Genomic DNA, 24197 nt, shown 5'->3' with positions numbered 1-24197 from the left:
TTTGCCACCTTATTTGCGACACTGTATGCTTTTGTGTGTAAAAGTGTTCTGCTAATAGCGTTTCTTTTTTGACTTTCTCTTTCTGTTTACTTTTTTTTGAGTCACTCTCTTTTAATTCAGGTTTAAAATTTCTGATCACGCTTTGTGCTCATTTAGTCTAATCCTGCATGCCCTTGAGGTTTGGCCCACATAACCAAGCCCACATGGGCATTTTAACAGGTAAATTACCCCTTCCGTATTGCAGGTAGCGAAATCTTTTAGTTCAATGGGGGATCCCTTTCTTGGATGGGTACACACGTTACCTTTTATAATTCCACTACAATGCCCACAGTTATAGCAGGGGAAGGTGCCCACCCTTTCAGAAATAGTATATTTTGGGTTTATTAATCCCCACATCTGTTTTAGTAAGATGATCACCTATGCTTTTACCTCTTCGGTATGAGAAAAGTGGGTTTTCAATAAACAATTTGCCATATATTTTGTCTATGGGAGACAGCCATTCCGTAATTCTGAGCTTTGTAGCAAAAGCAATACGTGTGTAGCCTTACAGAGCATTTGTTTTATAGATGGGGTCAGTGACCCTCATTTGAAAGCTGGAAAGAGTCATAAATTATAAAATGAGAAAATTGAAGACCAAGTGAAAAGTTGCTAAGAATTAGCCATTCTGTAGCATATTAAAAGTAAACTTTAAGGTGAACTTGAAAGTCCTATTGTGATTTGAACCACCTCCAGACTTCCCGGAGTACCAAAGAACCCCCTAGTGGGTCTGGCCTAAGCCCATTCATATTTCTACCATCGGCCCTTATGAAAAATATACCGGTTGGCTCTATCTCTTTCTAATTGGTATCAGGGTGGGACCATTGTGTCAGGCTCTCCAGTGGGCTATAGAGGATTCAGTCCAATGTGGCTTGCTTTAATTATGGGTGAGTTATAGTTCTGCAACACTGGCTGCTATGGGTTGGCTATCCATGGCCTAGAGTAAAATATAGGCATTGAATGCAGCATTTCTATACTGTATAATTGAAGGGTTAAAGTAAAATGCAGAGTACTGTACTACAATCATCTGTTGTTGCATATTTACCTACAGGTAGGTCATAACAGACAAAATTGTGATGTGTTCCCTTCTAGCCCCAACCCAGTGCAGCCCAGGCTGGGCTCCCAGTCAATGCTCCAGACCTCAGTCCCCATGTTTGATTATAGCCTGTGCACAAAATGCAAACTGAGATAGTCTCTGGTGCAGTGTATAATTCTGCAGGAACAGCCCTTTATTTTGCTCATTGTCCAAATAGAAAGACCATGACCATGACCATGGGGCATATTTATCAATATTCATCATATTTATTCATGATGAATTTGATATGTATTTCCATTGTCTGTATAGGTAGAACATACCAGCATATAGGAGGTTTTACTTTGTACTAAGCCAACATCAGCAGGAACAACCACCACCAAGTTTGCTCATAGCCTGTACAAAGACATAGAAAAAACACATTGACCACAAATGTATTGTTGTTGCTTTTTCTTACTTGTCATTCTGTTCAGGACTCTCCTATTCATATTCCAGTCTCTTATCCAAATCAAAGCACTGTTGCTAGGGTAATTTTGACCCTAGTAACCATATTTCTGAAATTGCAAACTGAAGTGCTGCTGAATAAAAAGTTAATTAACTCAAACACCACAAATGATAAAAATAAATAAAGACAATTTCAAATTATCTCAGAATATCACCCTCTATGTCATACTAAAAGGTAATTTAAAGGTGAAAAAACCTTTAAAAGGCATTAAAACCAGTCAAAATTAGATGGATGAGTTTGGGGTTACAACATAGAAATTTGGCTTGCTTTTCTACAGGATACCTCTGCTGAGATACAAAAATACCAAAGGAGTTGTGAGAGTGCAATCCGACGGGATTTTTAACCCTGCCCGATCGACATCTACCAGTCTTTCAGTCAGTTATCGATCGGGGAAGCCGTCGGAGGACACTTAACCTTATGGCCAGCTTTAAAGGGTAAGTGCACACTGGTCTTACTATTCAGTTGCATTGGTTGCTGGGGGACTTGATTTTAAATGCACTACAAACTTATTATGCTCACAAATAATATAGGGCTCACGTACAGGCCCGGATTTATGCAAAGGCTACCAAGGCCTGGGCCTAGGGTGGCAGGATTTTAGGGGGCGGCATGCTGCCCAACCACATCCACATTGGTTCAGAAACAATGTGGATGCGCAGTAGATTGAATAGTTTTTTACATTTCCCATACGCCAATCCCCATTGCTCAAGGGCGATGAATGTCAGCAGGCCTAGGGGTGCCCGCTATGTAAATCCGGCCCTGCTCCCTGTTTTTTTATTAGAGCTCCTGCGTTAAGGTGGCCATATACTTAGAGATCCTCTCATTTGGCGTTTTTGTCAAATGAGCCGATCTCTCCCCGATATGCCCACTTTGAGGTGGCCGATACCGGGCTGATCCGATCGTGGACCCTACGGCCCAACGATCAGATCATAATACAGCCAATACAGGCGGTCGCATCAATGAACAGATGCTGCCGCAATCCAACGGGATTTTTAACCCTGCCCGAGCGACATCTGGCCGACTTTCGGCCAGTTATCGATCAGGGAAGCCCGTCGGAGGGCACTTACCTTTATGGCCAGCTTTAAGGGTAAGTGCACACTGGTCTTACTATTCAGTAGCATTGGTTGCTGGGGGACTTGATTTAAAAATGCACTACAAACTTAGAATGCTTACAAATAGTGTGTTAATCATGTACAATGAGGGCCTTGACCAGGCCCAGACTTCTGTAAAGGCCCGGGCCTAGGACAGCAGAATTTTAGGGGGGCAGCATGCCATCCAACCACACCTGCATTGGTTCGGAAGCACTGGGGATTCACAGGAGATACAATGGTTTTTAAAATTCCCTGTGCACCAATCAGTACTCCGGACCAGATGCTGAAAATTTGCACATGTGCACAAAGAAAGAGGAAGGGATGGGGCAATGAACGGCAGTGGGCCTAGGGGCACCTGCTATGTAAATCTGGCCCTGAGGATCATCACTAAATAAAATTAGTAACAAGGCATCACCCAACACAACCCCCAAGAAGGTGGGGGTTTTGTCATGGGGAAATGGCCTGTTTTTTTATTTTAAAATTGTACTTCTGCCAAAGACCACACCTTTTTAAAGGTTGAAATATGGATAGCCAGTCCAGTTACAGGCTGCTCGAGTTGGGCCGGGCACATGATTGGACCACTATACAATTATTTTTTACAAGGCATAGTGCACAAGCGATTTAATTCATTCTGCTGTTTTGCTTTATTCATTATACTCATATGTTGGAAGGAAGGATTATTGTAAAATGATTGCCATACTGGAATCCATAGGCAAACCAGAGGGTATAAAAATCTTTTGGAGAGCCACATCTATCTTACTTGCCTCCAGTGGGACAGTCCTGCTTCACCGGAATAACTCTGGTGGCAGAGTTGGCAGAGAACTAATGGGATTGTTACTGCTGGAGCATCTAGTGCTTCTGAAAAAATTAGAATGGGGTTCTGCTCTGATTCAGTTGTTTTTGTTGAGATGTGTTCCTGATTGATAAGGTGACTGCCACTTTGATGGCGGGTGCCCCTCACCAGATAACACAATGGAAAGGGAGAAAATGTTACACTTATAGACACCATCTGAAGTGACAAAAGGGGAAGAACTTTGCAAGAGGAAACTTTGCATCTTTCTGTCTAAATATAAGAGGAACTTCAAGGCAAGAAATGTGGCCTTCCTCATTATCAAAACATAACTCCCCTTAACCCTTTGTAACCAGTCTGTTATTCCATAATGACCATTCCTTCTCTACCATGGTACATATTGGTCCATCACTTGTATAAAAGCACAGGTATATGGAGGATAATGAGCCTAGGGACAATCTAATGTAAGTGAATGTTAAGTGGCCAAAGGAAGTGTAAGTAGGGGATTCTAAGGACACGCGGGCTAGCAATTGTAGCTTAATGCAAGTGTGGAAAAGCACTGTCGTTAGCAGACAGTAAACTGTTTTGCCACTAAATATATATACAGCGAATAAAGTACCCCCTCTTGTAAATTATGAGGATATTATAAGTTACAGAGGAGTTTCATGACCATATAAAAACACGAGGCCTCGGAACTCCATGGTAACTTCTAATATCCTCATATTTTGCAACTGGGGGTACTTTATTTATTATAATACACAAATTTCAGTGAGTCATGTGACAGAAATGACATCAGAACTCACCGTTTATAAATGATGACATCAGAACTCACCATTTATAAGGATATCATTTACAAGATATTCATAGCTTTTGTGTATTATATGGGGATTGCTTAAGTATTAGACCTGTAAAGTTTGTGATCATTATGTAAATCAAATCAAAATCTAGCAGCTTTGGAGCAAGTGTATGGAAGAACTCGTCTGTCCACAACCTCTAAAGCATGTTCAGGGAGTAGATTGATACCATTTTTATAGCCTCTCAGGTACTAAGTACCATCTGGTCATGACCTTTTGGGATGTTTCCTGTAGAATACCACTGCAGTCATCTTGCCAAGCTATACAAATCTAGCTGAATTGTAATCCCCGGGTATGGAGCTGAAGAGAAGCACGTCTGCTCAGTTCTGCATCATTGGCCATGCCCCCCGGTTGATGATTTCTAACACCCTTGAACCTTAGCTTTTCTACAGCTGCCCAGTACATACTGAGCATGTGCAGTGCCACTGTTGAAAGTTTGAATGTTCTAACATCTGCTAAACCTTTCTGCTGGTACAGTATATTTTGTATATAAAATAGAGCATTTCTAGCCATATTCATTGTTGTACTTTAGATCTCCTTAAAGATAGGTGTGTAATTCCGACAAGGTGCACAGGAACCCTGTGAGTACCACAGGCAGTGATGTATAAACCACTATGACGCTTAGGGGCACATTTACTTAGCTCGAGTGAAGGATTAGAAGGAAAAATACTTCGACCATCGAATTGGCTACTTCGACCTTCAACTACGACTTCGACTTCGAATCGAATGATTCGAACTAAAAATCGTTCGACTATTTGACCATTCGATAGTCGAAGTACTGTCTTTTTAAAAAAAACTTCGACCACCTACTTCGCCTCCTAAAACCTACCGAGCACCAATGTTAGCCTAGGAGGTAGGTCAAAAGCAAGAAAACACTGGCACAACTTGGGTTACTTCTAGCAGGGAAAACCCTTGCTCATTTATTGCAGATGCAACGTTTCGGGGCGTAGTCCCCTTGACAAAGGGGTTACGCCCTGAAACGTTGCATCCGCAATAAATGAGCAAGGGGTTTCCCTGCTAGAAGTAACCTAAGTTGTGCCAGTGTTTTCTTGCTTTTCACGTGGACTTTGAGGTTGCCAATGCCTCCTTCACTGAGCACCTGGGACTCGTACGGATTGGGAAGGCCAGGGTGTGCAGGGGTAATCTTTCCTAATCCCTAGGGGGTAGTTCCCCATAGGCTTTCCTAGCAATTTGTGATCGAAGGAAAATCGTTCGATCGATGGATTAAAATCCTTCGAATCGTTCGATTCAAAGGATTTAACGATTTTTCTTTCGATTGTTCGATTGAACAAAATGCGGTAAATTCTTCGACTTTGATATTTGAAGTCGAAGGATTTAACTTCGATGGTCAAATATCGAGGGTTAATTAACCCTCAATATTCGACCAGTGTCGGACTGGCCCACAGGGATACCAGCAAAACTCCCGGTGGGCCCAGGTGTCAGTGGGCCCTTGTGCTGCTAAACATTTGGCCTATTTTATGGCCATTCCCTATTTCTATGAGAACAAAGAGGCTAAATAGATGGAATAATTGATTATAGGATGTATAACTAAAGAGACTAGGAAAATAGAGTTGAGTGAGGAGAGGAAGAATAATAGTACTGAGAGTGGGCCCCTGGCCTAAATTTTCTTGCTGGGCCCCTGGTCTAAGGTTTTTGTATGGGCCCCTGGTGTCCCAGTCCAACACTGTATTCCACCCATAGTAAATGTGCCCCTTAGAAGTTTAGTAATTATCCTCCAGACTGGAAAGGGGGCACAGAAAAGCTTCCCAAGAATATTACAAATCTGAAGTGCTACACAGAAGAAGGCAAAAGAGAGAAACAGAAAGCTTCAGAATTACTGCTGAAAGAGGAACCCAGAGTTACATAAACACCAGACTTGCAATTAGCCAGGAAATAAATCCACACAGTTTGTAATGAAGGAAGCGAGCCCCAGGCTTAGCTGGACAAGTCCAAAATACCATTGAAATTGCATTTCCCATGAATTAAAAAGGACACTTTTTCTTTCTTTTTCTACAAATACATAATAAAGTACCTCTGGTAAAGAGAAACTTAAAAAGAACAGTTGGGGTGTTAAACACTGTGCATAGAACATGGAAAACGTTACAAATAATAACATGATTCACATGCATGTACTGGATATGGTGCTAGCTATTCCCCATTGCTGAAACCTTGGGCTGAAAGGGAACAAACAACTTTTCTATTCATACAGTGACTTTGTATGGAAGGAGCACACCTAAAAGGGTTAATGGATCAAGTGAAGGTGTTACATGTTAAGAAATGTATTTAAGTATATGGTTTCATTGAGTGTGAATTGCACCTGAGGAAAGGGGGTATCTCCCGAAAGCTTGTGTTTTTTTTTCTGCTGCAATAAATGGATTGAAAAAACATTGGCCATAGGTGTGCTCCTTCCATACAAAGTCACTGGATACTATTTGGTCTCTGAAGCAGCTGAGACAATGATTTTCATCACTAACCAGTTTAATTAATGAATTGCATCCTCATATAAACTACAGGTCCAACTTTTTTGTCCAGGTATGGCCGTCATCTGGATAGGGAAAGAAGGCTAGCAATTAAAAACTCTTCACACCATACGGGTGATGTAGGTCTGAATACAACCTAGGGCCTAAGGTAATAAACATATAATTCCTAAAGAATTTTCAGAAAATGTTTATGAAAAATGTATTCCACTGCAGACGTTGCTAAAAACAAAACATTTGTGGCAAAATAAACAAAAAATATCATTTATATTTTCCGACTACAACATAATATTTTCCTATCTACAAAATGTTATAAAAGTCATGTAAATGCTTTAAAAGTAAAGGTGCAATGTGGTGTGATTGCAATTCCTCTACTGAAAATGATTTCACTTTCCTTTGGTCTCAACGGATTCTGTTTTCTCAAGAAGTGATGCAGTCTGTTAAGTGGAATCCAAGTCTGTTTCAACATTTTTTTTAACTTACCCCGGTGAGTAGTGTGACATTTCTCTGCTTCTTGGGCAATGATACACACAGACACCAGTAGGGTAAATAATGCCTCCAGGAAGTGAATCATCACAGTGATGGAGCCTAAGTTTAGTGTTGAAATTTTTAGTCTCTATTGCTCACCCTGAAGACATTCAGAGCCCAAAACATTTGATGTTAGCATGTATTTGCTGATTCACTATATTGACTAAATGCACTTGGGACCAGGGACATCAGGGGATCCCTTGGGAACAAATGCCTCAATCCTTTCTACTGGACGCTTTATTGAAAAAAATGCAATACACAATTATACATGCCTATATGAAAGCATATGGGTGTGTAGCGCTATAGTAAACTGACTTGTGCTAGGGCAGTTTAAGCTACTTTCAACTTGGTGGGCTGAGACCACCGATGAGCTCTCTTTCTCAGGGGTAAGCCCTCGCAATGGTGTGGAGGCAGGGTTTAGTGTAACTGTAACCTGGTGCGATAGCACAATGATGGGCGCCAGTAGTTCTTTAACAGTTGAACGAAGAACAGTATTTATTGAACAATAACACATAGATCATTTAGCACTTTGATCCACAATGGAGTATAGAACATACACAGCAGCATAAAGGAAGCATATACTCACAGCACGTATAGGCTGAATCCCCACAGGCTAGGGAATATACAGCAGAGAGTAAGTTGACAGCATGTGATGGGTATTGCCCAGTTTTCAGGATATCTTCCAGTGGCAGACTAGGGGAACTCCTGACATCCCTATCTCAACACTTGGTTCCCTACTCTGGGTCAGTAATACCCTGGGATCTTAATCCCTCTAATCTCCTCGGCGGAGCCTTGAGCTGCTCAACTAAATAACCTCTCTATCACTCCTAGAGAGATCTATAAAATGAGTATAGCTGTCTAATTACTAGGGCCAAGGTGCCTAGGGTCAGCACTACCCATTCCCTTCCAGCCTGCTTGGTTGGGCTTAAGCAATGGACCCAGAGCACATGGTTCCTAAACCTTTTATACTCTGGCACAGTGCCACTAGTGTACACTGTGTGAACTGCAGGGGTTACATAAGCACAAGGTCCCCATAAGGACCCACTGAGGTGTCCATATTACTAGGCATGTGCCTGTCTGTAAAGTGTAAGGGTGTCTAAGATTTTCACATCCCTACAGGTGGATAAAAGCCTGGGGTTAGTGATGGGTTTTTTGGCAGTCGTATGGTGCAGTAGAGGGCCTAGGGCCTCAATTCCCATTAAAGCCCATAAGCTTCTAGTTATGCCACTCTCTGTCGCATGAGAAGGTCACATACCTAACCTAAATGCAAGATTACACCACAATGCATATGGGTACAGAGAGAGGAAATTGTGAATGTACAGAAAACATTTGGGGAAAAGTGTTGCAGAGGCTTACGGGTGATCCATAGGGCAATTTGAGATTGTAACTGGTTGCACAAGATGCAAAAGTTATCGCTATCCAAGACATGGTTAGTAGTGCTCCTGGTCACTTAGTAGAGGGGGAGACATACAATGCACCAAATAAAGGGAATACAAACAATATAAGACACGTTTTTTCAAGTTTATTGCAATGAATGCTAAAGTGTAATTTATATATATTGTGTGATATCCTTTATTTAAAGGAGAAAGAAGGGCATGTTATACTTGGGGGTGCCAAATGTTAGGCACCAAGTGATTGTATTTACTTACCTGACACCTCGGACCGGTGCTCCTATCAGCAGAAAACTGCATCGGCCCAGGGTTATTCCAACGAGCACCGCAAAACGTTTGTCTTCCGGTTTCTTATTTCTTCCCGTGGCTTCTCTTTAACAAAAAAGCCAGATATTTAGTTCTACTGCGCATGCGTCTGCCCCGGGAAATTTGAAGAAAGAAGAAGCCAGAAGAGGATCGCTCCGTGGTGCTCATTGGAAGAATCCCGGGCCAGTGCAGTTTTCTGCTGATAGGAGCACCTGTCCGGGGGGGCAGGTAAGTAGATACAATCACTTGGGGGTGCCTAACTTTCCTTCTCCTTAAATCTGTTTAATAAAATAAAAGAGAGAGAAATGGGTGGGGGCAGAGACCTCCAAACTACTTGTTCCACCTCTGCTACAGAGGACAATGTCCATCTACAGTGGTTGGTTGAAACTCTATAGTTTTTATGGAGATTGTGAATTGGCTCAGTGATTTGGTGACTGTGTACAAATGTGCTATATACACTACATACACTTGTCATATTGTTATGAATAGCTAGGGCTGAGACTTCTGGAACAACGGTAGCAAATTTACCTGACTTTTCCCATTTTGGGGCCACTAGCCTTATCCTATTCCAGATTTCAAAAAAAGCTTGTACTGTTGGGCGTTGATCAATGACTGCCCATCACTTGTGGATTATGGAGCTTGCCATTAGCAGGTAATGGTTCACAGACCCTGGTGCCTCAGAGACTCAGACGTGTCTCCTTTTCTGTATTTCCCCACGAAGGCCTTTCATTTTCTTAACAGATCTTGTCAGGGCTGGCAAGAGAAATAAATGGAGTTCCCGGAAGACAGCGTTAAAGTGAAAAAAAAAAGCAAAGAAAAAGGGAAGTCCCTGCTGTTGTTTGCAGCCTGTATTGTTACCACATTGTCTGTTGCCCTCATCCAGCTTGCAGTCGTGACATGCTAAGTGTCCTAAGAGGTGGAATATTATCTTCCCCAGCCTGCTCATTTACATTGCAGATCCATGGCTCCTAGATCATTTGCTTACGGTGCTTGAGGCATGAATAAAAGACTGGGGTTTGCATGATGTGACGACCCAAAAGATACAGACTGAGCATTGGTACATTGCATATCAGTGCAGGATGTCTATGCTAACTCCCATTCTTGCTCCCGTGGAGGTCAAACCCTACTTGTCCAAAGGAGAACGTTTCATCAAATGGGATGATGTGAGTATTGCTATCCCCTGAAATGTTTTCTGTGTGTGTGAGAGGTTACTTGAGTTAAACTAAACTGAAATTGTCTGCTTCGTAATAGAGAAGCCATTGCCATGTCCTGGTGGGAGCAGATTCTTTTTCTGTCACTCTTCAGGTCTCATTATGGATCTATATGTATATATACAATATAAATATCATATCAAACATACAAAGGATGTGACCTGAGCTATTAACAGATAAACTAGACATGCACTGTGCAAAGTTCTTCAGCAATTCTTTGTTTAGCCATAATTTGTTCCTCGGTCTGTATGATCTAAATTGGAACAAGATGTTCCTCACTCTGTTCTTCTGAGTCATTTGTGTCATATTGCTCATACTGCTACTGAGTATTTTCTCTGACATTTCCGTAGACACAATCACTAATAACAATAAGATTTGATTGTCTGATTTTCTTAGATAACTGGCTGGGAGACAATTCTCTTCTGCTCCCGCAACTTAAGGGGCCCTACGGGCTAAAAATTTAATCTTTCAGAATGGAATATAAAAATCTGTCAACTGGACTAGCACAGTCCTGAGATCAGGGTTTGGGATAAGTGAATAGATAAAAGGAATGAAATTTAAAAAAATTCCCTGCAATTGTTTAACAAATACTGACATTTAATAGTGCAGTGTAATCAGAGGTTGCTTGGACTGCTATTTAGATCCACAAGTCTTTGAGTTTGGAGCCATAACCTCCTTCCACCCTACATATACAAACACATCACAACTGTGCAAAATGATAATTTTCCTATATATATATCATATTATAGCATTTGTACATTGGGGGAAGTTATGAAATGCCATTGTGCCCCATTGGATATAAATGATAATAATATTAGATAGTGTCAGGGTGTAGGGCATAAAATGGGTCATTTACTAACACCCCTGCACGAGTACCATGGGGCACATATTTGCCCTTTGGACCCTGTCCTGCAGTTGTAGCTCAGTAAAAGATGGAGGTATGCCATTTACACCACATATAACGGGGCCCTACAACAAGACACAACTACGAAGGATTATACGTTTTCCCACTGTCACCCCCACCCATTTACCCAACACTGTGAGGTTCGTGCAATATAAAAATGTATAATATGCAGAGATTCCCCAATATCCCCCACGCCATTACTCAAAACCCATGTGGCTTAAGTAATATAAAAAGAGAAATGATACAGAAATTGTTATTTAATCCCCACCCATATTTCCAACACTGCTGTGGCTTTATGTAACTTCATGTAACACAATGTGAAATACACTTAGCCCTACACCATACACTCAATCACCTAATTAACCTTCCACTTTCTTCTGGTTCATTCCATCCTCATCTAAACCAGTGCTAATTTCCCCCATTCTCAGATCCCCAACTCTACTACCAGCTTCAATTTAGTTTCTCTCAAAGTCTAGCATCTCAACCACAACTCCATACATGTAATCTGATCCTCTCCTTCCCACTCTACTCCTTATCTCTAGAAAAAGTGATTTACTTACTTGGATTCTAGTAGGATCTTGAGGTTACAAGCTCTTGTGAGCAGTGCCCTCTAATCCTACTCTACTATTCTGTAACCCTTGTTTGTTCATTTATTTTAAGACCCTTGGATAATTATAGTGACGTGCTGCATAGCTTGTTAGCACTATATAAATTAAGCACGCTCACGCTCAGATTCGGGGAGATTAGTCGCCCAGCGACAAATCTCCTCTTCTTTGGGGCGACTTATCTCCACGAACTGCCTCCCACTGGCTAGAATGTAAATCGCCGGTGGGATGGCAATCATTTTCCATAGTCACCCGAAGTTCCCTTACAAGGAAACTTAAGGCGATTTCGGAAAAAGAATCGCTCCAAGTGCCAACCCGGGTTCGGGGAGATTAGTCGTCCCGAAGAAGATGTGAATAAATCTCCCCGAATCTGAGCATGTGTCTCTGCCCTAATGATGACAAAGGAGATTTTAGATCACAACTACAGCAACAACACCTTTTTTAGCTGCTACAGTTTAGAGAACCAGTGGTCACAGCCTGCAAATTCTCATTCAAACTGACATATGCATCCACTTTACTGGGTGCGATTCTGGAGCTCCTATAGATGCAACCCAGTACAGTCACCCTGGAAGCTCCAGGTCCAGGGTGATGGCAGCTCAATAGAGGCACAGCTGAACACCATTCATGAGAAGAGCAAGGTTGGACTCATTGGCAACTATGTAAATGTGAATGTACCTTTATCAATTTTTCAGCACCTGTGTTTGAATTTGTAAAGTCATATCTCTGGCCCCAGTGGGGTTTCTGCATATTAATTGGGCAGGTGATCACCATTCATGGTTGTTAACCTGGTTCTCAAACTCCCATTTCATTAACCACCATTGCGGGACAATCTGTGATTGAGACTGGGCCATAGAGCTCAAGAGATAGTTCAGACAAACTCCACTGTATCTCTATGAAGAATATTGAGCTTGCAAGCCATGCTAGGGCAGAGGTAACTGGAGCACAATCATGACCAACAAAATGCAGAAAGCACCTTCAGTTCATAAATGACCCCAAATTAATTCCACTCACATAAATAATGCTTCATTTAAAATGCTGTTGATCTCATCCATTACCCCATATTCATTTTCTTTACAGGTCAGTGTAGAAAAGCCATATGAGGAATGCTGTAACTGATTGCTAGTAAGAAACACAAGCCAACCTACAGGCCCCCGCTCTCTCTCAACAAGGGGTTAATGTATGGGGTTAAAAGGCTGTATGTATAATGTGTGTGTTTAGCATGTTTTACCATCCCTGTCTTTTATTTGTTATGCAAATCAATGCAAAAAAAAGTATCACCACTTACAAAGTTTTGAAAATCTGCAGGTGTATTCAAATACGGTATGGCATGGTTGTGTCAATTAATTACACTTTCTTGGATTTCCATCCATTTTCCCTGATGACTAGTTCTATGGACTTTTATATATATAGTATTAACTAGTAGTCTTCCAGCCTTGTGTAACCAGTGGCCTGGTGTTTCCATGCTGTCTGCATTACTTCTGTCCCATGTAAGGTCCTGGACTGGTTCACTCCTACGGCTTTCCTTTCACTTGTTGTTAATCTGACCACAGGTGATCCATTTAAGCCATTAGTTTGGCAACAAAAAATCCTACTCATTGGACTCATTGCCCAAGTCTATTTCCTGATTGTCCAAGTCTGTTTCATGATAGTTCCTGGGTGAGATTCATGTCTGATTATCTGTTTGACAATTGCCTGTCTTGGCTGTTGCCTGTTCCTGACCATTCTTTTGGATCCTGACTTTGTACTGCGTTTCTGTTTGGTTTGACCCCGACCCGTGTCCTGACTACACTCCTGGTTACAGATTCTGTACTGTGTTGCCTGATTCGTATCAACCTTGGCTTGACCTTCAACTATGCTCTCTGTTCCCCATCCTTGCAGTATACATTATGATTCCCTTGTCTGCCCAGAACTTCCCCCTTGGTCCTCTCACTTTAAGACCTGGCAGCATCCGAGTAGCAGAGGACTCCTCCCAAAGTGAAAGGCGGTTGTTATAGGTAGAAGCATGAGCCGAGACCGGGACCTTGGGGTTTGTTCTGGGTTTTAGTCAGGGCCGGACTGGAAATCACTGCAGGAAGAAACCACAGGGTGCGGATTTGGGCCAGCAGGGCCCATCAGAGCCGCGGGCCCACTGGGTTTGTTTCTGATGCCCCACCGCCCCAGTCCAACCCTGGTTTTAGTATACTGTACGTTACATTTCGCTTGCCTTTCACTAACAGTGCTGTATTTTATACAGTGCTGTATCGCACTCCCATCTCTTGGTCAGTAGGGATTTCCCACCTACACTTGGATAGGGAACAACTCCATCCTCCAATCACCTTTTCCCCCTATATAAGCACAGACCACTTACCAAGGTAATTACTGGCCATATATTTATCAGTTAAGTTTTGTACAAATGCAAAGTTTGGGGGGGATAGCCAGGTTTGAATCTGCTGATGCATAATAGCAGCCAGTACATGGTGCATTGGCAGATAAAGAAGTGAAGTGGAGCAACAGCTCCAGTTCTGATCCATTGGGCTGTCATGACTGAGTTTGCTTGTATTTATACTAGGACCTTACTCTTCTTGTTGAAATACCAGAGATGTCACAGCATAACTGCAGATTTGTTATTTTTGACTTTCCCTTCCAACTCATGCGGGGTCTGATCAGGCTCTCCGACCAACTACATCACCCAACCCTCGTTCTCTACCCTGAGACCACTCCAGTCTCTCTTGATGGGACGCTCTAATTTATACCCACATAGAAGTACAGAAAATAACTCTTGCTTCAAAGAGTGTTTTGAGCTCTCCCCATTCATTTGCAAATGTACATGTTACATATGTAATAAATGTTGCATCTGTGGAAACTCACGCAATTGTTCCGCTGCTGCACTTAATTATGTCAATAGCATTAGCCATATTGTTGTGCCATTATCTGCCTGTTCCTAAGTGCTTCCACTTGGCTACACTCATGGTTCTTATGTTGCTACTAGTTACCATTAGCACAGGAGGGTTTAACACCAGCTTTGATTATTTACAAGCATATTATACCCAGAATGGTTGGATAATTCATTCTTTGGACTCTAGTAACATAACAAGTAGCCACAGAATGTTAAAACCCTATAGCGATTCAACAAACTTCTAGTATGATTCAGACCTTTACTTTTCTAAGTGGTTTTCATTTTTGTTTGTGTTGATTTTGCTTTATTTTAGCCTAAGGGCAGAGACACACGGTCAGATTCGGGGGAGATTTGTCGACCGGTGACAAATCTCCTCTTCTTCGTGTCGACTAATCTCCTCAAACTGCCTTCCCATTGGCTAGAATGTAAATCGCTGGCAGGATGGTACTTGGGACGCTTTGTTTTCCGAAGTCGCCCATAAACTTCGTGCCATCCCTGTGGGACCACAGGGGAAGGCAGTTTGTGGAGATTAGTCGCCCCGAAGAAGAAGAGATTTGTCACCTGGCGACTAATTTCCCTGAATCTGACCATGTGTCTCTGCCCTAAATTGTATAATGCTATCTGGTCATCATGAGCTCTGTCCCACCAACTGAAAACACTCAGTAAAGCTGAGGCTAAATCTTTATCACTATTCATTTTTGTGTCTCTTATCTCTCTATTCAGACCTATTTTCTAGTCGTCCTCCAATTCTCAGTAAACCCACTTCCTGGTTGCTAGGTTAAGTGAGATCCTAGCAACTAATTAAAGACCTGTAGAACACAATGTATAAAAAATAAACTGAAATTCACATTAATTAGTATACAACCTATTTGGCACTAAAGGTTTATTTTAAGGTGACCTATCGTTTTTATAGTGGTTTACAGAATCCCACAATTCCACATTCTTTGCCAGTGTTGTTTTAGGCTTTTGAACTTGTGTTATTGCATATTTAAGGCAGTACTGGGTATGTTTGTGCTTTAGTAGTTGGTGAAGTACCAGCTTAATGTGTTTGGGGAATGAGCATACAATGCAAAATGTGGCTCAGTGCATAAACCCACAGAGATAATCTGGTCTTGACTTTAGTTATAAAAAGTTGAAGCAAGCCTGTGGTGAGGTTTGGGGGGAAATATGTGTTGAGGTTTAGGACCTGCAGTTTTGTTTTGCACAATGATGTCAAATGTTGGTGGATTGAAAATGTTTGTTAAAAAAATCATGGTCCCTGGCAAATGTTTTCACTAGGGTATTAAATTACTATTCAGAGCCTTATTTTCTCATCAGTAGACTGTATGTATGTATGTATGTATATTTTTATTTGTATAGAACTCCTTGAGGGCAAAGCACTGTACAGCAAAACGATAAATTAGTAGTAACAAACAAGGGGTCAATAATAAGTAAGCATTATTATAAATACAATTCACGTAAATATAAAATATATTTACAATACAGATTAAGTGCTCAGTGTCAAGGAGACAGAAAGATAGAGGACCCTACCCTGTGGAGCTTACAGTCTAAATGGGAGGGTAACTTACAGACACAATTCGGAGGGGTATTAAAGCGCTGTAGGTTATAGTTAGTTACACTGTTATATAAGTGCCAGTTTGCAGTTCAGGTGTTATCCAGGTGCTACCAGAGGTAGTCTTTGAGTTTCGTTCTAAAGACATTGAAGGAGGATTCTCTCTGGAGAGATTCAGGAATGGCATTCCAAATATAAGGAGCTGCAAGACAGAAGGGTTTGACGCGGAAACAGCAGTAGTAGTGGGGGGTACAACCAAGCGGTTGCTCTGAGAGGAGCGGAGGTTTCAGCCAGTAACATATAGAGAAACAAGAGATGAGATGTTGTTAGGTGCAGAGGAATGAAAGGCTTTGAAGGTTATGAGAATAACGTAGTACATTATGGCAAACCAGCTTCATAAGAGAGATCTGTGAGCAAATGCCTGAGAGCAGAACTGTGCCAAAGTGCAACCCACCCACCTTAACTACATGGTGCTTTCTTCTTGCATTATGCTTTTGGTATATGTTATGTACCCATGCAACCCAACTGTACTAGTTACTCTAGAAAATACAGGAAAATACCAACATGTCTGGATATGGACTAAAAGTTCATATGGAATTCCTTTGATTCTACTCTACACTCCAATAATTCAGCCCTAATTTATACTCAGCCTCTTTGACCAACATTATCATGTACCTTATCTGCTTGTCTCTTGCAGATTCCCTCGTAAATGACTTTGACACCTTACACTTAGATTGATATTCCTTTTTGTTTGTCATTTGACCTATGAGCTGAATGTTGTATATAGATATATATATATATATATATCAGAGAACACCACCGCTTCATTGTAATCAGCTTGAAAAAGGCACTCAAATGTTCTGAAAGCTTGCTATGATTATATTAGTTAGCCAATAAAGGCATCACCTTTATACCACTTGTGTTATTTTTTTATTTTAAAAGGGTTGCTCTCTAGAAAATACACAAACACACCAAAAAGCTTTTCCAATATATGCGTTTTAAGAAGATTCAAAAGATTTTCAGAGGCTGGATTCAATCCTACTACAGGGCGTAACAACAGAGGCAGCAACCAGTGGCCAAGGGGCTCAGGAATATAGATGGCCCATGAGGGGATCTTGATTTATTAATCATGCAAAAAAACCATAAACCACAACAAGACCCATAAAAGATTTAGCCGCAGGGCCCTGTTACTAAGAAAATCCACTTCATAGATTTATAGGAGGGATTATATGCCCCCACTCTTCAAAAATAGGATATTAGAAGTCACCAAAGAGTTCCATGATGTTTATATTATTATATTTTATAGAGGGGGCTGCAGATAACTGGGTGTAAATAGTAGGGTGCAGCCCTGTATGCTGTTGGCTAGAGAATTTACAACCCACTGGAGAAAATGAAAAGGATATATGTATGGCACTGGTATGATTTCTATTGTGTCTTTAGATAGTACAGGTATATGGTCTGTTACCTGGAATGGGATCCTTCTGTAATTTTGATCACCATTTCTTAAGTCTGCTAAAAATCATTTAAGCATGAAATAAAACCAGTAGGATTATTTTGCCACCAATATGGCTTCATGCAGCTTAGTTACCATCTATTACAATGCACTGTTTTATTATTACCGTGATAAATTAAATCATTTAAAAGATGTGTAATTGTTTGCGTAAAGGGGTTCTTCACCTTCCAAACACTTTTTTTAAATCAGTTGTTTTTAGATTGTTCCCCAGAAATAAAGATGTTTTTCAATTACTTTCCATTATTTATTTTTTACTGTTTTTCCAAAATCTAAGTTTATAGTTGAATGTTCCTGTCTCTGGTGTTTCAGTAATTCAGGTGCAGACTCTAAACTGGTACAATTTTGCAACATTGAGTTGATACATTTCTCAGCAGCATCTTTGGAATATTAACAACTTGTATCAAATCTAACAGCTGCCTGTAATGAAACCCAGAGATTCTGCTCAGCAGGGACAAAGATAAGAAATGTATCAACTAAATGTATCCATTTAGAACAGTTTACAGGGTCGGCGACCCCTCCTCCCAGAGCTGCTTCAGAAGGTGGAAAATGACACTTTACACTTCAATATTAGAAAAACAGTCACTCATAGAAAATAGAAAGTAATTGGAAAAAGTCGTTATTTCTGGTGATCTATCTGAAACCAACTAGTTGTTTGAAGGTGAACCACCCCTTTAATATGTAAGGGAAATGGCCTTCCCGTAATTTAGAGGTTTCTGGATGTGCAAATCCCATACCTGTGCTATATTATGAATATTTATGAATATTGCTTTCGTTTAAATAGATAAAGTGGAATTGTGCACATATAGGCAAAACTTCAATTCTGACAACATGATTAATATCCCTATTCCTTAATTCTTGTTCATGGCCTGTAAGCGGCAGTTATTCATTTCAATTCTTTTTCAGGAAACTTCAGTTGCATCTCCTGTTATACTACGTGTCGATCCGAAGGGCTATTACTTGTACTGGACTTTCCAAAGCAAGGTAAGGCACTTCTCTGTCTTTCTGCGCTGTTTCATCAGTAGCCTTGCCATGTAATGCTGGAAATGTCTGGCCAAGAAAATATTCAGCAGAACATCAAGATGAGCTGGTTTGATATAATAGGCCCTACATCCCACCAGCCATTGCGTGTATTATATAAAATGTCATCGTTTCTAGGCAATTTAGTGCAAGTCACAGGTAAGGGCAAATTCTTTCCCACATCTACCAGCCTATAGCAGCCCTAGAAATAATTACGCAACTCTCAAAATATTTGGCCACGGCTTTGTTTAGTTAACATAGCAAGATAGAAAATTTACATTAACATCAAATATGTCTCTTATAACAATACACCATTAAATAACAGACAGCATGTAATATATCGCCAAATCAGCCTAACAGAAATCCCTGGTAATGCCACTAATAGATATACTGGGCACCAGTCGCTTTACAGGTTATAGATTCAAAAATAAAATTTGTCAAATGACAAAAACTCATTCTATGCAGCTTTCCAATTTAAAGGGGACCTATCACCCAAGCATAAAAATCTGTATAATAAAAGTCCTTTTTAAATCAAACATGAAATCCAAATTCTTTTTTTATTAAAATTACCTCTCAGTTGTCAATCATATATTGCCTGCCCCGTCTCTATGCCTTAGGCGGGGCAGGAAATTGCTTTCACTTTCCATTCAGCACTTCCTAGATGTCACTGCTCTCCTCACATTCTCTCTCCTTCTTCACCATCTAATTATGTAGCCAGTGCATAGACATTGGCATTGGGTGTCCCATTCTGGCACATAATTTGGCATGACGCAAAGCTTGCCAGTGTTAACAAAATAGCTGCTGCCTGCTTGCTGTGATTGTGAATTCCAAGACAAAAAAACAAACAAGATTTTAATCCATTTAAAGTTCAAGTGAAGTTTATTTTGCTTGACTAACATCATAAAATAGGATTAGGAATTATTTCTTAAGGTGACAGGTCCCCTTTAAGACCAATGTAACTAAAAGCAGTACCTATGTCTCTGCTATTATCTGGTCCTGACACAATGTAGCAGAAGCCAACTGAGTACTAGATCTGTGAAAAAGCATGCAAGTCATTGTGGGGATCTGAATTTTGGCTGGAGGTCTGCTGACTTTTACTACAGTGTCAGAAAGTAGCACAGAAAGTAACAGGCAAATATTGCTTTCAATTGTAAAAAAGTTTGCAAGGAACTTTAAAGCCACTGACATTGGAAAGTTGCTTCCGATTACTTTTACTTTCATTAAGCAAGAATTTATTTTGGGGATTATATTCCCTTTAAAAGCTTGCATCAACCAGCAGTCCCAGATTGTTACTGAAATGTCCAGACTTTCTCTGATCTCCTGCACTGAACAGAAAATGATACAATGAAACCTCGATTTTTAGGTACCCTGATTTTAAGTTTCCCCGCATTTTACATTTTTTATTTGTGGTCCCACCAATTTATAACGCATTTCAATGGGTGCATTTCCCGGATTTTAAGTAATGCTTTCCTGGATTTTACATCAAAATATTGTCCTTATGTTCCCAAAAACTGCTTTTTTCCCTCTATGAATGATATTATTTGTGAAATAAAGAGGTTTAAAATACTAACCACAGGGTCGGACTGGGGGGCCCTGGGCCCACCGAGACTGCTGTCCAGGGCCCCCCTCCGGACCCCCTGGCCCCACTATAATAGTGGCGTGGGTGTTCCAACAGAGCGGCTCTCATGCAGCGCTGGCGCGCAACCGGAGCTGCACCAGTGTGCATGCGCAGCTGGAGCCGCACGAAGTGCGGTGTGCGGCGCGCATATTGATTTTTTTTAGGAAGGCCCAGGAGATTGGCAGAGGGGTCTGGCCCGATGGGGCCCATTAGGGGAGTGCACCGGGTTTTTTCCAGGTCTCCCGCTGGGCCAGTCCGACCCTCACTAACCAGATGTATATTTTGCCTTGATTCTGCCTGTAAATGGTCAATTCCAATTAGTCAGCCCCTTGTACAGTCCTGCACCAATCACTTATTACTTTAGGTTGTGTATGTGACAGAAAGGCCTTGCACATGTCCCCCATAGTATAACAATGCACAGTAAATATTGTATCTCAAAGTAAAACTGACTCCTGTACTTATATCCTTTTAGAACTTGAAGAAAAAGTAATTTTAACACATTTCCCTGATTTTACATTTTCCCGGATTTTACATCATTTTTTCCTGGTACCCTAAAAAACATAAAATGGGGGTTCTACTGTACAAACTTTCCTAAAACATAATTGGCTTTTGTCAGAGAGTCCAGAATACGTGGCAAGAGCACCTAGATACATTTGTAACAATTTAAGATAAGCAAAGATACAATTGTAACTATTTAAGATAAGCAGGCCTCTTGGGGAAACTGTGACTTGCAGCTTAAAGGGCAATTCACCTTCATTAGCAAAACTGTAATAACACATACAAACCACAGAAATGTGTTCAAACTTTCCATAACCTGCCAAATTTTATAAAATGGACATGGTAATTAGGGGGTGTGGTCACACAAAAATAGGCGTGGCCAAACACATTTTGCGGCAAATGTTTTTGTCCTTCTGTCTATTTCCAAAATGTTGGGAGGTATGGACTGGAGGAATTTTAATTTTAACCCCACTGGATTTTGCACATGTCATGTCGCAGACAATAACAAGCAATGTGATCCAGTAATGCTGCACTATAAATCTACACTCTGGCAAATGACTTACTGGTTAACTTGATTGTTGCTCTCAAAACTTAGTTGGTACAATCTTATCTGTGTGTCTATGGTCACCTTAAGGGCAGAGACACATGCTCAGATTCAGGGAGATTTAGTCACCCATCAATAATCGCCTCTTCTTCGTGGTGACTAATCTCTCCAAACTGCCTCCCGCCGACAGGATGGCACTCGGAGCGCTTTGTTTTCCACAGTCGCCCGAAGTTTCCTCGTGAAGCAACTTCGGGCAACTTTGGAAAACGAAGCACACCAATTGCCATCCCGCCAGCGATTTACATTCTAGCCGGCTGGAGGCAGTTCGGGGAGATTAGTCTCCGGAAGAAGAGGAGATTTGTCCCTGGGTGACTAATCTCCCCGAATCTGAGCGTGTGTCTCTGTCCTAACTCACATTTTAGCACTAACTCCCAGATGAGGGACTAGATGGTTGATTTATATAAGAATTAAATTGTCCAGGTCCAGTTATAAGTAGCAACCAGCCAGCAGTTTCTTACTGTTAATAGACTTTTTTTTAAACATGTATACTATTTAAAGTGATACTGACACTATAAAACTACTCTTATACATATTAATATGCATTAAAAGTTACCTATAGGTCATGTTGATTATTTTTCACTGATATGTCTGCTATCGTACGTAATTGTTACCTGAAGTTGCTGCTGCTTTTCTGCTTTTTTTTGTATTTTTATAGGGCATTCCTCATTATTGGTAAAAACATTAAGGGGCCGATTCACTAAGGGTCGAATATCGAGGGTTAATTAACCCTTGATAGTCGACTAGGAATTAAAATCCTTCGACTTCGAATATTGAAGTCAAAGGATTTAGCGCAAATAGTACGATCGAACGATCGAAGGATTATTCCTTCGATCGAACGATAAAATCCTTTTCGAAGGATTTTAATCCAACGATCGAAGGAATATCCTTCGATCAAAAAAAGTTAGCCAAGCCTATGGGGACCTTCCCCATAGGCTAACATTGAGTTCGGTAGCTTTTAGATGGCGAACTAGGGGGTCGAAGTTTTTTTTAAAGAGACAGTACTTCAACTATCGAATGGTCGAATAGTCGAACGATTTTTAGTTCGAATCATTCGATTCGAAGTCGTAGTCGAAGGTCGAAGTAGCCCATTCGATGGTCGAAGTAGCCCAAAAAAAACTTTGAAATTCGAAGTTTTTTAACTTCGAATCCTTCACTTGAAGTTAGTAAATCGGCCCCTATGTGTTTCTCATATTTCATTTTGGGTTGGATAAGTCAGAGCTTCTTGTTTTCCCTGCTGAACCTGCCTCCATGTCTCCTTTTGGTATCACGGTCACCCTACCTCCAGGCTCCCAAGGCACTTGTCTAGGTGACACATTAGACCTTCTCTGCCCACACTAAATCCCTGCCCAGGATATGATAATCTTTTTTCTCAGGAGCATTGCAAATATAGCCCCCTTCTTGTGCCAAAGAGACAATGTGGCAACCATAATACTTCTGCTGTGATTAAAGTTTCAAGGATGGTTGAACTCAGGTACCCCAAATATTGCTGCATACTGACATTTACCAGTATTTCTGGGGAAATGTTGGGACAACGCTGTCTGCAAAATCTGGAGCACCATAGGTTTCCAATCACTGTTGTCATTATTCCTCGCCAGCCAAGAACTGGATGTGCACAAAAATAGAGCAGGTTTGAGTCTACTCTATCAATATCTTTCTGAAACTTCTGCTTCTCAGTTTAAAAAACACTTTAGGGCCCATTTATGATGCCCCTGGGCAGAAGTGTAGGAGTGGACCCCTTTGTTCTCATGCACAGAACTGCTCAGGAAAGGAGCTCATCTCATGCTGGATAAAATAAATCCAGTGCTAGATTTGAGAGAGAGTGATTTGTTGAGTCCTGTTCCGCCTTTGCCGTCATTGTCTGAATGATGCACAAGGTATGGGACAGGGAGGGATGCATCTATGTGCCTCCCTCCCCTCATGAATACAGTGCTTCATAATGCAGGTACTACTGTATGCATAGCAGCAGTGGCAGGTATTTGCGCTTCAAAACACAGCTCAGAGACCTACAACAGTTCACTGAAGTTTGAACATAAAAAGGTGATCTTTTTACTTTGCACCCTATCTTCTAGTTGGGAAATGACCCCTTTTATGTTTCAGAAGTTTAGATCATACGTTTTTGGCACCACGTAGCTCATAAAAGGGCTACATTGATATATGAAAACATTGCTGCCATTCAACCATAGTCCCAAGAATATATAGGACAGCAAATAAGTGTTCAACCTAACAGGCCTTCAAGCTGGGGCCTCCAGAGCCTTTACTTTGGTCCACCCGAGGGTCACCAGCTCCATAGTTTGGGAACCAGTGGTCTAGATTGGCAATTCCATTTTACATGTCTGAACATTTAGATATGCTCTATATTCTTAAATATGGTACACACGTTACATGGGAGATTATTTGTGTTACCTGTAGCTGGTTAGAGATATATTTTATTGTATATGTTTGGGGCATAATATACTAAATTCATCACAGAAAACACATTTTAACCTTTCCAACTGTAATTTGTGCTATAAGCCTGCCGTACCCTATGCAGTGAGACCCGTCAGTATCTGCTATTTAATTTGTACTTGCTTTGGCGGAGTGTTCTGCCTCCTTCTGTTCTCTGCTGCTAACCACAGAGCTTGCATCATTATTTCCTTCCTTGCCTTTGTGTCTCTCCCCTGGCCAATTTCCAGGCCCATTGTACGACACCATACTTCTACAGTAATCATTCTGGATAAGAAATTGCTATTTCCACTTCTTCTTTTGAGACTTGTTGAACAGCAATATCAGCACAGAGAGTCAGGTCGGCACAG

General features: G+C 41.1%; 1 protein-coding gene across 1 annotated transcript in view; it reads left to right on the top strand.

Moving 5' to 3' along the window:
• The first annotated feature begins 9878 nt into the window (after positions 1 to 9878).
• plcb2.L (phospholipase C beta 2 L homeolog) overlaps positions 9879 to 24197 on the top strand; it is a 53024-nt gene continuing 38705 nt past the window's right edge. The window contains exons 1-2 of the mRNA XM_018231228.2: positions 9879 to 10171; positions 18572 to 18649. Of these exons, the coding sequence (XP_018086717.1) occupies positions 10088 to 10171; positions 18572 to 18649 (162 nt within the window). The 5' untranslated portion in view covers positions 9879 to 10087. The remainder of the gene's footprint in view (positions 10172 to 18571; positions 18650 to 24197) is intronic.

Source organism: Xenopus laevis, chromosome 8L (genome assembly GCF_017654675.1).
Source record: "Xenopus laevis strain J_2021 chromosome 8L, Xenopus_laevis_v10.1, whole genome shotgun sequence".
In the NCBI taxonomy this organism is placed as follows: domain Eukaryota; kingdom Metazoa; phylum Chordata; class Amphibia; order Anura; family Pipidae; genus Xenopus; species Xenopus laevis.
The sequence above is the reverse complement of the archived record's forward strand: the minus strand, read 5'-3'. Positions and strand labels throughout refer to the sequence as shown.